At 40.2% G+C, this 12,700-nt stretch overlaps 1 protein-coding gene across 1 annotated transcript in view; it reads left to right on the top strand.

Annotated features, from left to right (window-relative positions):
* Positions 1 to 2,899: 2,899 nt before the first annotated feature.
* Positions 2,900 to 12,700, top strand: part of phactr1 (phosphatase and actin regulator 1) — a 711,982-nt gene continuing 702,181 nt past the window's right edge. The window contains exon 1 of the mRNA XM_078539187.1: positions 2,900 to 3,077. Coding sequence (XP_078395313.1) covers positions 2,966 to 3,077 — 112 coding nt within the window. The 5' untranslated portion in view covers positions 2,900 to 2,965. The remainder of the gene's footprint in view (positions 3,078 to 12,700) is intronic.

The raw sequence follows: 12,700 nt of genomic DNA, 5'->3' as shown, positions 1-12,700 counted from the left end.
TCTTCCGACCAAAATGGATAACCTCACACTTATCCACGTTAAACTCCATCTGTCAAATTTTGGCCCATTCACCTAACCTGTCCATATCCATTTGTAAATTTCTTATTTCTTCATTGCAACTTACTTTCCCACCTATTTTGGTGTCATCTGCAAATTTAGCTATCGTACCTTCTATCCCTTTTGACCCAGCAACAGTGAGGGAACAGCAATATATTTCCAAAAAAGAATGATGAGTGGCTTGGAGGGTAACTTCCAGGTGGTGGTATTCCCATGTGTTTACTGCCCTTGTTTTTCTATATGGTAACAGTCATGGGCTTGAAAGGTGCTGTCTGAGGAGTCTTGGTGAGTTTCTGCAGTGCATCTTGTAGATGGTACAAACTTCTGCCACTGTGCGTCCACGGTCAAGGGAGTGAACATGTGTGGATGAGGTGCCAATAAAGTGGACTGCTTTTTCTAGATAGTATCACGCTTCTTGAGTGTTAATTGGAACTTATTTCATCTAGGCAAGTGGAGAGTATTCCATCACATCCCTGACTTGTACCTTGTAGATAGTGGACAGACTTTGGGGAGTCAGGAGGAGAGTTATGCACCACAGGATTTCTAGCCTCTGACCTGCTCTTTATCTGACTGGTCCAGTTCAGTTTCTGGTCAATGATGACCAGAATGTTGATAGTGGAAGATTCAGCAATGCTAATGCATTGTTAATTGCTGAATGTCTAGGGGTGATGAGTTTATCTCTTGTTGGAAATAGTCATTGCCTGGCACTTGTGTGGCACAAATATTACTTGCCACTTGTCAACCCAAGTCTGGATATTGTCCAGGCTCTGCTGCATTTGGACATGGACTGCTTCGGTATCTGAGGAGCCATGAATGGTGCAATTGTGCAATCATCAGTGAACATCCCCACTTCTGACCTTATGATGAAGGAAGGTCATTGATGAAGCAGCTGAAGATGGTTGGGCCTAGGACACTACCCTGAGGAACTCTTGCAGTGATGTCCTGGAACTGAGATGACTGACCTCCAACAACCACAACCATCTTCCTTTGTGCTAGGTATGACTCCAACCAGTGGAGAGTTTTCCCCTTGATTCCTATTGACTCCAGTTTTGCCAAGGCTGTCTAATGCCACATTCGGACAAATGCTGCCTTGATGTCAAGGGCAGTCACTCTCACCTCACTTCTGGAGTTGAGCTATTTTGTCCATGTTGCACCAAGGCTGTAATGAGGTCAGGAGCTGAGTGGCCCTGGCGGAACCCAAACGGAGCATCAGCGAGCAGGTTATTGCTAAGCAAGTGCCGCTTGTTAGCAATGTTGGTGACCCCTTCCATCACTTTACTGATGGTTGAGAGTAGACTGATGGGGTGGTAATTGGCCAGGTTGGATTTGTCCTGCTATTTATGTACAGGACATACCTGGGCAATTTTCCCCACTGCCAAGCAGATGCCAGTATTGTAGCTGTGCTGGAACAGCTTGGCTAGGGGTGTAGCTCCCCTGGAGCACAAGTCTTCAGTACTATTGCCAGAACAGGGCCCTGCCTTTGCAATATCCAGTGCCTTCAGCCGTTTCTTGAAAGCAGGTGGAGTGAATCGAATTGGCTGAAGACTGACATCTGTGATGTTGGGAGCCTCCAGAGGAGTCTCTGATGGGATCATCCACTCAGCACTTCTGGCTGAAGATTCTTGCAAATGCTTCAGCCTTATCCTTTGCACTGATGTGCTGGGCTCCCCCATCACTGAGGATGGGGATATTCGTGGAGCCTCCTCTGTTAATTTGGACAGCTGTGTGTATCGGTGGTTCTCAAAATGTGCTGAATGTCTTCCGGTGGATTGTGGGCAAAATGCAAATCACTGACATGCAACACCGCTGTCAAGGATATATGAGGGGATAGACCAGAACCCTCATCCCCACCACTCGCACGACAGTACACAACCAGACCAGCCTGCATGCATGACATGAGTCATCATAGCTCAAACAATATCAATGTAGACATATAATCAAGATTTATACTACTGTTGTTTTTGTTTGACTATTATAAATGTGAGATAACTATTGGTTTCTCAGAAGAAGAGCATTGTTCTGATTTTATAGCACATTAAAAAGCGTTTTCTTGGATTGATGTTTCTATACATTTATTTATGGCACAAATTAATCATTTACTCAAGATACTTAATAAACGCACAAATTTATTACATTTCCATTAATTCTGATGAGATTTCTGCGAAGGGAACCGTAAGCGGGTGGGGTAGGAACAATAGGTGGTCAGCAGGATTTTTGGCCCTGTCCAAATGGTTCATAGATGAAAAGGACCACTTATTGGTGGATACTTATTTAGTTCTTTTAACACAATTAATAATTTGATTATCTAAAATCATTCTGCCTATCAACTTGACTACCTTATTTCAGTATCAAAGCTCTCTTTGAATGAGAACCAGTTAGATTCCCTAGATGAAAAAACTATGGTCATTTAATTTATTTTGGTTACAGGAGGGTTACAAGTGCTATTACAAATTCGCAGGAACTGCACAACGAACACTATAAAATGTTGTTGCAAATTTATGCTCTCAGTTGTGATTACATTATTGAAATCTCAACGTCTTTAATAATTGGCACCTGTGTAAATATATTTAGTTAAGAGCTATTTGTTGAAGTGAAGTGAATTTTTGAATGCATCTATATAGTCTTGAGTGTTGGGAAAACCTGTGTGTGACAATTTGCTGTTCTTTTTTTGTGGTGGGTAGGCGGGTCTTTCTTCGCTTGGTTGTGTCTGTGTGTGTGGGCTCATTGTGCAGGAGGTGTGGGCGGGATCTCCTGCTCCAGATTGGTTCCAGCTCTGCATCTGATTCCTTTTCATTGTGTGTTTTTGTTGGTTGTGCAGAGCTGGTGTCGCGGTTCGGGTTGCTCCAGGCTCGAGTGAGCGGTGCTGCTGCTGCCGCCGGCCGATCCTCTTATCGCGGCTGCCACATTAATGGCGGCCTCTTCAGGGGAACAAGCAGACCGCCGGCCCATTCGCAGAGTCAGGTCCAAGAGCGATACGCCCTATCTCACCGAGGCAAGAATATCCCTCAACGTGGAGACAGGTATTGACTGAAACAATGCAGCAAGAGTAATGTTGTGCAATAAATTGAATGATAATGTGGAGCACGATTCGTCTTTGTGCGGACATGTATGAGGGAATGGTGACAGGCTCTTTATTGGGCATAGAAACAGTGAGAGTCGCAAAGAATGAATTAAAGCCGGTCAGTGCATTGGCACACAGTGTTGGGAATGAGTTGTTTAAAATTCTGTTATTGTCTTTAATATTGTGACATTTTATGTTGCATGGTGGAAGGACACGATTTGAATTTCGCCAGATTGGTTGGTTGTTTCTCAGTTGAGTTGTACCAGAAGGCTGCTAACACCGATATAAATGAATGGCGATTATTTTTTTTTCTTTGCTCCATTGTAAGAATCTAGATGCCATTACTCCAAAGTGATGGAGCTGGAGCACCGGCTGCCTGGGTTGCAGCTGCATTTGTACACCTGCCTGCCCGACACGCCTACACCAACATCAGCAGCCGAGAGGCAGCGGCAGCCCCTCTGATACCGCTGGAGCCCGGGCGCTCGGATAGTCCTGACCACTGCCACTTACTCACTCATTCAGCGGGGACTGAGGTTGTCGGGCAAGGGCGATTGTCAATCGACCGTGCCAAATGCCATTTTTATGAGAGCCTCACTACATTCCAAAGTATAACTTTACAACTGTGTGTGTTTGTGGAGTTGGAAAAAGGCAGGCTGTGAGGTGACGCTTTGAGTTCCTGTAATTTTGAACTTTTTTGGTGGGGGTTATTTTGCTGCGACAATAACAAGTACGCATTATAGTTTGTAATACCGTATACAATATGTACAGCAGTTCTAGATGTTCCAGGGTTTATCCTCGTTTCTGCGGTGGTTCGCCAATAAAAAAAATACAAATCACAGGCTGAAAGGAGAAAATAAAATCAGAATCTATTTTGAAGGTGCAAAAGGGCATCTCTTCTGTAAATGTTTTTTTTAATAGGATAATCTTGGTGTGAATGTTGCCATTGTTGTCCTGTAAGGAAGTACGTCCATAGAGAACTATGGTTGTTTGTCATAATTTTAATTTCTACATACTATGTTCAAATAATAGTAAAACCCATTGCCTCTGAATGTGCTATGACCTGTGGTTGTGGTTATCCAGTTCTGCCTGTTGGTTCAATGGTAGTTTTGATTTATCAGTTAGTTTAGAAACAAACTGTGGAAAGTCCTAAATGAATAAAATACTGAAAGTGCTCCAGTGTGAAATGTGATTAAGAAACTTTATCTGTAACCATTGGTCTTTATTCTTCAGTTGATATTTTGCATGCCTTTTTCAAATATTATTACACACTATCCATTTTGCATAGAATTAGTGTTGTAAATGCTTCATAAGTGGGTGGGATGAATGGGTTGAATTATTGCTTGGATATATGTTATAAAGGTTATGAAATTTGGACTAATCGAATTGAGGTTTTTTGGGGGGGAAAATATTTTTCCATGTTTGATATAATTTAATGTTGCATTTGGTTCTGTGATGATGGATTTGAGCGAGTTTCAAGTTGTCCAGAATTTCTCCAGTGGAAAACAGGTTCATTTAGTTTTCTTTCACAAAGTCCCATTGCTCACAATGGAAGCTTAGCTGAGGGTATAAAAAAAAAGGGATTTCTAAAATTAGTATCAGTGTAACTTGAGAAGAAATAGAAACTGAAAGACAATAATGTGGCAATGGGAATGAAAGAGATTTGTGAAAAGTGAAAATAAAGTGACAGCTGGCAAAACCTTGAGCATTGAGGCAGGATGGAAAGGAGAGTTGATTGAGAAATATTTTTCTCAATCAATTTAATTAAATGAATATTTCTTTCAGCGACTTAAGTCATTTGGTGTTTTAAGAACTCTTACCTGAAATGATTATTTCCCCTTATTCTTCCTTGGAGAGATCAGAACTTGTAATGACAATTGCCAACTGGTTGTAATGTTATTCATTTGATTGCATGAAATTGATATATAACATGAACTACATTATCATGCACAGACTGGGACTCATTGCTGGCCCAAATTTATTTGCTGAACTGATGCTTTGAGCAATGTTTTAAGTACTCTGACAGTTTTTTTCCCAACTTACAGGTGACAGTATTCACTTGGGCTAAGTTAGTTCCTATAGGTCATAAGTATTTTCAGAATGTACACTGAGAAATAAAATTTTCAGTACTTTTGAAGAAATTTCAAATTGAATTATTAAAATAAAGACTGCATTAAAATGTTCCTATTATCTGCATGCAGATCAGAACATATAAATACAAATTCCAGTAATATCCATTACAGTTTTTAAAATTTGCATTATTTTTCATGTACATTTCGGTTTCACAGGTGTGATATTTACTTTAAAATGGGCATAACTTTAGACCAGTCTGGACTTCTGAAACTACTGTCTCTTAGAACCAGAAGGCAAAATGCTTATAAGAAGATTCTTCCATTTTCTGCAGCTTGCCATAGAGAGATCATATGCAATTTAAAAAGGAATTTTACATAAGCAAAGAAATGAAGAAAACATTTACATTTTTCCATGAGTTTTGTTCCTGTGCATTTATTACTTTTTTTTAACCTAGATTATCTTTTTATTCAGATTTATCATCTATTTTATGTGCTTGCTGTCCACCTTGCTTGCTTTGTTCCCATTCCATATCTCTTTACATTTTTTTGAGAAATTATTGCTTACTTTAAAGCTGGATATTTTCTACTTAACTGGTCAGAACCAGCACAAATATACTTATCTATTATTGGAATAGTTTTATCCATGTCTATAAAGTGGCCATCCAACCAACACCTACGCATTTCATTGTGGACAGTGTGATATGTCTTTACTGCATCTTTTTTTTTCTTGTCAATGAATAAAGGCCTTCAGGCATATCAGTTTTAATGAACCAAAATCTCCTTTGTTTTTGATACATTTATTTGTAGGAGGAGAAATGATATCTCTAAAATTGCACATTTATATTAGTAATTTTGTGCATACTCAACATTTCAAAATAGGTATGAGTGCTCTATGGCTACTTTTTGACTGAGCAGCCAGTGCAGTCGTCATGTTTGAAGCTTTATTGGCCACTGTAATAAAGTGCTAATCAAAATAATTGTCTGGTCACTATTCCCAGTTTTAGCTGCTATTTATATAGATGCAAAGACCAGCCTAAAACAGACCTTCAACAGACCATTATGACCTTCAAAATAATGCTAATACTGAGTTTTGAGGTACCATGCAGTTGTTACTACATAACAAAGTAAATAATGAATATATTATAGTTGATTTTTTGAAGAGAATAACAATGAAATATGGAAAAAATCTTTTAATTGCATAAGTATGTATTTCCTCTGTAAATTATGTAAGTTTGTGCTTAAACTTCTAGGTGCCACTCTGTGTATAATTAGAATTTTAATTTTTAAAATATTAATTTGTTGCATCTTACTTTGTAATAATGTTCTGAATTTTGTATTAGGTCCCAGTATTAATACAGTTAATGTAAATCGTTCAATAATGTGTTCTCCTTTTTAAAGGTTGTTTGTCCAATACATAATAAAAATGAATAGAATTTAATAGAAATTATAAAATGAAAACTGGCTGTTTGGCCCAACATATATGTGTTGGTCTTTTTCTTCCCCTTGAACAGTAGTCCTAATTCCATGTGCTCACCCTACTTCCATAATCCCTTTACTCCTTTTTCCTTTAGCTACCTTATGGATGTGTTCTGAAAAGTAGTCATAATCTCTTTCAATTCCTAACTCTAGAAATGCATCCCATAGTCTCAAACCTCTGTGTGTAAAATAAATATTTGTAAAAAGTCTCCTGTCTAATTTCTTGGATTTAAACTTAGCATCATTATTATTACAGAATTATGTGATTATTACAGCACAGGAGGAGGTCATTTGGCCTGTTGAGTCCATGCTGCCGCACTAGAGCGATCCAGTCAGTCCCATTATCCAACTCTATCCCCACAGCCCTGTAAATACATAATTTAAATACATAAAATACGTAAATAAATGTAAATACATACGTAAATACGTATGCTCAATCTAGACCCTTCAGTCTTTGGAAATAGCCTGCTTCTATCTTCTCTGGCCTACCTTTTTATAAGCTTGAAACCCTCATCTCAAATCATCCCATAATATCTTCTGTTCTAATGATGCCAGACCCAATCTTTTGAAGTATTTGTATTTGCTTATATGAGGCAACAACCAAGTAAATCTGCACTGTGTCCTCTCTATAGCTTCAGAAAAACTAAATCAAAAATGTGTTTATAATTTCAAACTGATTTCTCAAAATCACCGTGAAGGGACTTCTGAACACGAGATACCGCAAACCAACCTAAACGTGGAACTGCGGTTTGAATGCTGCATAATCAATAAGGCTGCAGTTATACTGCATTACCATTCTGAGACCAGTAGCTATGAAGTGCAAAGTATAGCTAACAAAATAAGTATTCTGTCCACTAGGAAAATATTTACAAGGCCTGTAGAATGTTAATGGGATTTATACATTGTTATCTGCAACAAACAAGCATTAAGTATGTCCAGACAAATAGTTTGAACACACTTAAAACAATTTTAATTTTTAATGTCATCAGTTGGCCACAAATGGATTTATGTGTTGGGAAGTATTAAAGCAAATTAAATCTCTTGTGCATTATTTACAATTCTGGAACACTGAAACATTTTCCTTGTTTTGCATGCAACAAGTAGGCATGGTAACATTTAATTGTTCAGAATTGAAACAAAATTATCCATTTTAAATGATGTCCGTCACTTGTATGGTTGAAATTGCACCTGCTGGGGTATGAGTTGTAAGTTGCATTATTGGTATCTTGTTTTGAAACAATTTATAAGGAATCGTATTGAAACATAAACACTTCTTACTATCCTTTTTTGTGAATATTTATGTTTAAATAGTGGTGACATTTATTGGCAATGAGGTTCAAAAGAGATATGGAGTCATTAAGGATTTTTAGTGTAGACTGAGGCTTTTCAATCTATTCTGCCAGTCCTAGCCTAACCTTGGAGTAATTCACCTGAATCCCATTTTTCCTGGTTCTTTTCAAATACCTTTTAAATACTTTTTTGCCAAAATTATTGTTGAATCCTTCTTGAATACTATGATTCAACTTTGGTCGTTACTTGTGATAATAACTCTGCATGGCAAGATTTCTTCTAAGGTCTCCCTTTATGTTTCTAATGTCAATTCTGAATTTCCATCTCCTTGTTACAAATTCACTAACCAATTAAAATGTGTTTTTTCAAAAAAACACATTTCCCTCTCAAACCCACTGATACTGCACATTAAATGTAATTGAGGTATTGAAATGTATCTTTTTGTGTAAAACTGTGAATCTCTTCAGCTCTTTTTCTAACTAACTTTGAGTACACCTCCTAGATTTCTCTGCTCCTCAACCCACTGAAAAGTTTATTGTTGAGATTATGTTTCCATTTACTGTCCCTTTTATCACAATGCACACTTACATCTATTCCTGTAAATTTTCCACATATCTGGCCACTTCCCTCAATTTCTACTTGCTGTCACACTGCCTCCATTGCCTTCATCTAACTGTATTGTCTTTATTCTTTCTCAGTTTTCTGTGACTTTTAAGATGATGTCATTGGCAGACTTTGATATTGACCTCTATGCCCATTTCCAACTCCATAATGTATATGGACAAAAAAAGGGTCCCAACATATACACTGAACACTTTAACAACAATTTTTGGAAATCTAAATATGTCATGCCCTTTGTCTATACACACTAATTTCTTGAAGAATTTGATTTACATTAGTCAGTACATATCCTTTACAGATTCATGTTGATTGCCCCTGTTAAGCTTATGCTTTACTGGAAGATACCATAATAAGGAATATTAGTGAACAATCAGTTCGACCAGCAAGCTTCAAATCAGTTATGGGTGATAACTACCCTGCTCTTTCTCCTACCCTTTCTCCTTTTTTTTGTACAGGGTATGATAGCGGTTTCTGACTTGATTTGTGTCATTAAAACTATGAAAATTTATCCCTCTTGTATTTTAGATCTGGAAGTGCTTCCTAAAAAAATTAGCACTGTCCTTCATGCCTTTAAATATAGTTGGGTGTTTGTTGCGCTGCTGAATACCTCTGCCTCTGAGATAGAAGCTTTACAGTTTTTATGATTTTTAAACTTGGATGATCTCCAGTAAGTAAAATTAATAAGCTTCACGTTCCTTTTGGAGGTGAGAAATCAAATGAGAGGAGTTGAGGAGATGGCAGTAGAGAATGGAAGCCATGTGTTATTTTTGCTCTCAAAGATGATCCTGGAGTAGTGTATGATCTTAGCAAAGGAGTATGAAGCTCATTTGTGTGCCACTTGGACTTGAGGCAGTAAAAATAGAGGCTACACCAAGGGAATGACCAGCGTGAGAGAACAGTTAAGCAGGGAAAGGTATCAAAAAAAGTGTTGAGTAACTTGACAGCTAGCGTGAAGAAAGCTGAAGCCTAGGCAGCTGAGAGATTGAAAGTGACTTGGGGGAGCGAGTTTATTTCAGAGATAAAATGAAAGGAAGTGGTTGAAAGGGGTGATGAGGAATGTAAGGAAGTGATCACCAATGGCCTTGCATGTGATTAATGGGAGTAGAGAAGCCAAATGCAAAAGGAAGTTCAAGGAGTTGTCCTTGAACATGAGTAGAAGGGCTTGAGGAGCGGATGTTTAGGGAGGATAAGTTGAAGTTAATGCAGACACTTTGGCAAAAAAGGAGGGAGGGGGCAGGATATACTGGGGAGAGACTAGCTAGGGGCCTGAGAATTGGGGTCAGAAAAAATTATGAATTCAAAGGAGAGGCAAGATTGATGGAATAAGGTGAGGTGTTCAAAGGATGAGAAGATGCCAAAGGATTAGGGGAAGGGTCCAATTTGTTATTTTCTGATGAGGCCTATGCCACCACCACTGTAAAAATAAAAGCAAAAAACTGCAGATGCTGGAAATCCAAAACAAAAATAAAAATACCTGGAAAAACTCAGCAGGTCTGGCAGCATCTGCGGAGAGGAACAGTTAACATTTCGAGTCCATATGACTCTTCAGCAGAACTAAGTAAAAATAGAAAAGAGGTGAAATATAAGCTGGTTTAAGGGGGTGAGGGAGGGGGGAGGGTAGAGCTGGATAGAGGGCCAGTGATAGGTGGAGATGGACAAAGAGGTGTTGAAGGTGATATTATCTAAGGAATGTACTAATGAAGGGTAGAAAGCAGGACAAGCAAGGTACAGATAGCCCTGGTGGGGTGGGGTGAAGGAATCGAAATAGGCTAAAATGTAGAGATAAAACAATGGGTGGAAACACATTTAAAAATAATGAAAATAGGTGGGAAAAGAAAAATCTATATAAATTATTGGGAAAAAAAGGGGGGGATCGGAAAGGGGGTGGGGATGGAGGAGAGAGTTCATGATCTAAAATTGTTGAACTCAATGTTCAGTCTGGAAGGCTGTAAAGTGCCTAGTCGGAAGATGAGGTGCTGTTCCTCCAGTTTACATTGAGCTTCACTGGAACAATGCAGCAGGACAAGGACAGACATGTGGGCTTGAGAGCAGGGTGGAGTGTTGAAATGGCAAGCGACAGGGAGGTCTGGGTCATGCTTGCGAACAGACCGAAGGTTTTCTGCAAAGCGGTCACCCAGTCTGCGTTTGGTCTCTCCAATGTAGAGGAAACTGCATTGGGAGCAACGAATGCAGTAGACTAAATTGAGGGAAGTGCAGGTGAAATGCTGCTTCACTTGAAAGGAGTGTTTGGGCCCTTGGACGGTGAGGAGAGGGGAAGTAAAGGGGCAGGTGTTGCACCTTCTGCGTTTGCATGGGAAGGTGCTGTGGGAGGGAGTTGAAGTGTAGGGGGTGATGGAGGAGTGGACCTGGGTGTCCCAGAGGGAATGATCCCTGCGGAATGCCGCTGGGGGGTGAAGGGAAGATGTGTTTGGTGGTGGCATCATGCTGGAGTTGGCGGAAATGGCAGAGGATGATCCTTTGAATGCGGAGGCTGGTGGGGTGATAAGTGAGGACAAGGGGGACCCTATCATGTTTCTGGGAGGGAGAGGAAGGTGTGAGGGCAGATGCGCGGGAGATGGGCCTGACACGGTTGAGGGCCCTGTCAACCACCGTGGGTGGAAAACCTTGGTTAAGGAAGAAGGAAGACATGTCAGAGGAACTGTTTTTGAAAGTGGCATCATCAGAACAGATGCAACGGAGGCGAAGGAACTGAGAGAATGGGATGGAGTCCTTACAGGAAGCGGGGTGTGAGGAGCTGTAGTCAAGGTAGCTGTGGGAGTCTGTAGGCTTGTAATGGATATTGGTGGATAGTCTATCACCAGCAATTGAGACAGGGAGGTCAAGGAAGGGAAGTGTCAGAGATGGACCATGTGAAAATGATGGAGGGGTGGAAATTGGAAGCAAAATTAATAAACTTTTTCAGCTCCAGACGAGAGCATGAAGCAGCACCAAAGCAATCATTGAGCACCACCGCTGTAGTTTGGTTAGGCATGTGAAGGATTGTATAACTGAATCGGGAGGCTTCATTAAGGGACACGATATCTCCATCCATGAGCTACCTTTTCAGGCAAAGTCACCATGCCAGTACAGTTAAAGTTGTGGATGGCAAGGGTTTTTTCACGAGCGAAAGGACATTTTGGAGAGAACTGCAAAGAAGGATGCTGATTGGTCTGTTAGCAGAGTCCAAGGGGGTAGTGATGGTTTTGGGAGGCGGGATGGGAATGAGGGTGGCGAGGCTAGCCACAGTGGACATGCTGAGTGCAAAGGTCAAAGAGGGAGGAAATTGGGCTTTTGGGGCTGCTGCATATGTGGAATCAGTGACAGATGTCTTGAATGGTCTTTCAGAGGATGTTGACAGAAAGAAAGAGAAACTGTGGCATTATTCAACAAACATTGGGAGCCTAAAGTTAATGGCGGAGGTCTAGTGGTGGGATGAGAATGACTTGGGGGTGGGCTGGTGTCATTTTGGAGCATCAAACTATTGGTGTCAAAGTTTAGAGACAGTTGAGAGTGGGAGTGAATTGAGGGGCTATTTGAGGAAGATAGTGTCAGTGGACTTCTGGCTGGAGGATACCCAGTGGAAATGACAACAATAACTTTTAAATAGTACCTTTTAGCATAATAAACATTTTAAGGAACTTCACAGGAGTTGTATCAATCAATTTGACACTGAGATACAAGATGATATTAGTACAGGTGACCAAAAGCTTGGTCAAAGAGAGAGGTGTTGAGGAGAGAGATATGGGAGAGTTTCTCGGAGGGAATTCCAGAGTTCAGGGCCTAGATGGCTGTGCTCTGAAAATCAGGAATGCACATGATGCCTGAATTGGAGGAGCACAGAGATCTTATAGGGTTGTATGGCTGTGAGTCATAGAGATAAGGAGGGGGTGAAGCTGTGGAGGAATTTGAAAACAAGGATGAGAATTTTAAAATTGAGATGTTTTCTGACTAGGAATGTAGGTTGGCAAGCATGAGAGGGGGTGAACTGAATTGCTGACAGTTATATGTGCAGCAGAGTTTAGAGTGAGCCCAGAGGGTGCAAGGTCAAAGGCTGCCTGGAGAGCATCGTCATAGCCAAGTATAGAGGTAACAAAGGCATGGATGAGGATTTCAGAGGATTACAGAG

Source organism: Cetorhinus maximus, chromosome 3, assembly GCF_964194155.1.
Source record: "Cetorhinus maximus chromosome 3, sCetMax3.hap1.1, whole genome shotgun sequence".
NCBI classification, from domain to species: domain Eukaryota; kingdom Metazoa; phylum Chordata; class Chondrichthyes; order Lamniformes; family Cetorhinidae; genus Cetorhinus; species Cetorhinus maximus.
The sequence above is the reverse complement of the archived record's forward strand: the minus strand, read 5'-3'. Positions and strand labels throughout refer to the sequence as shown.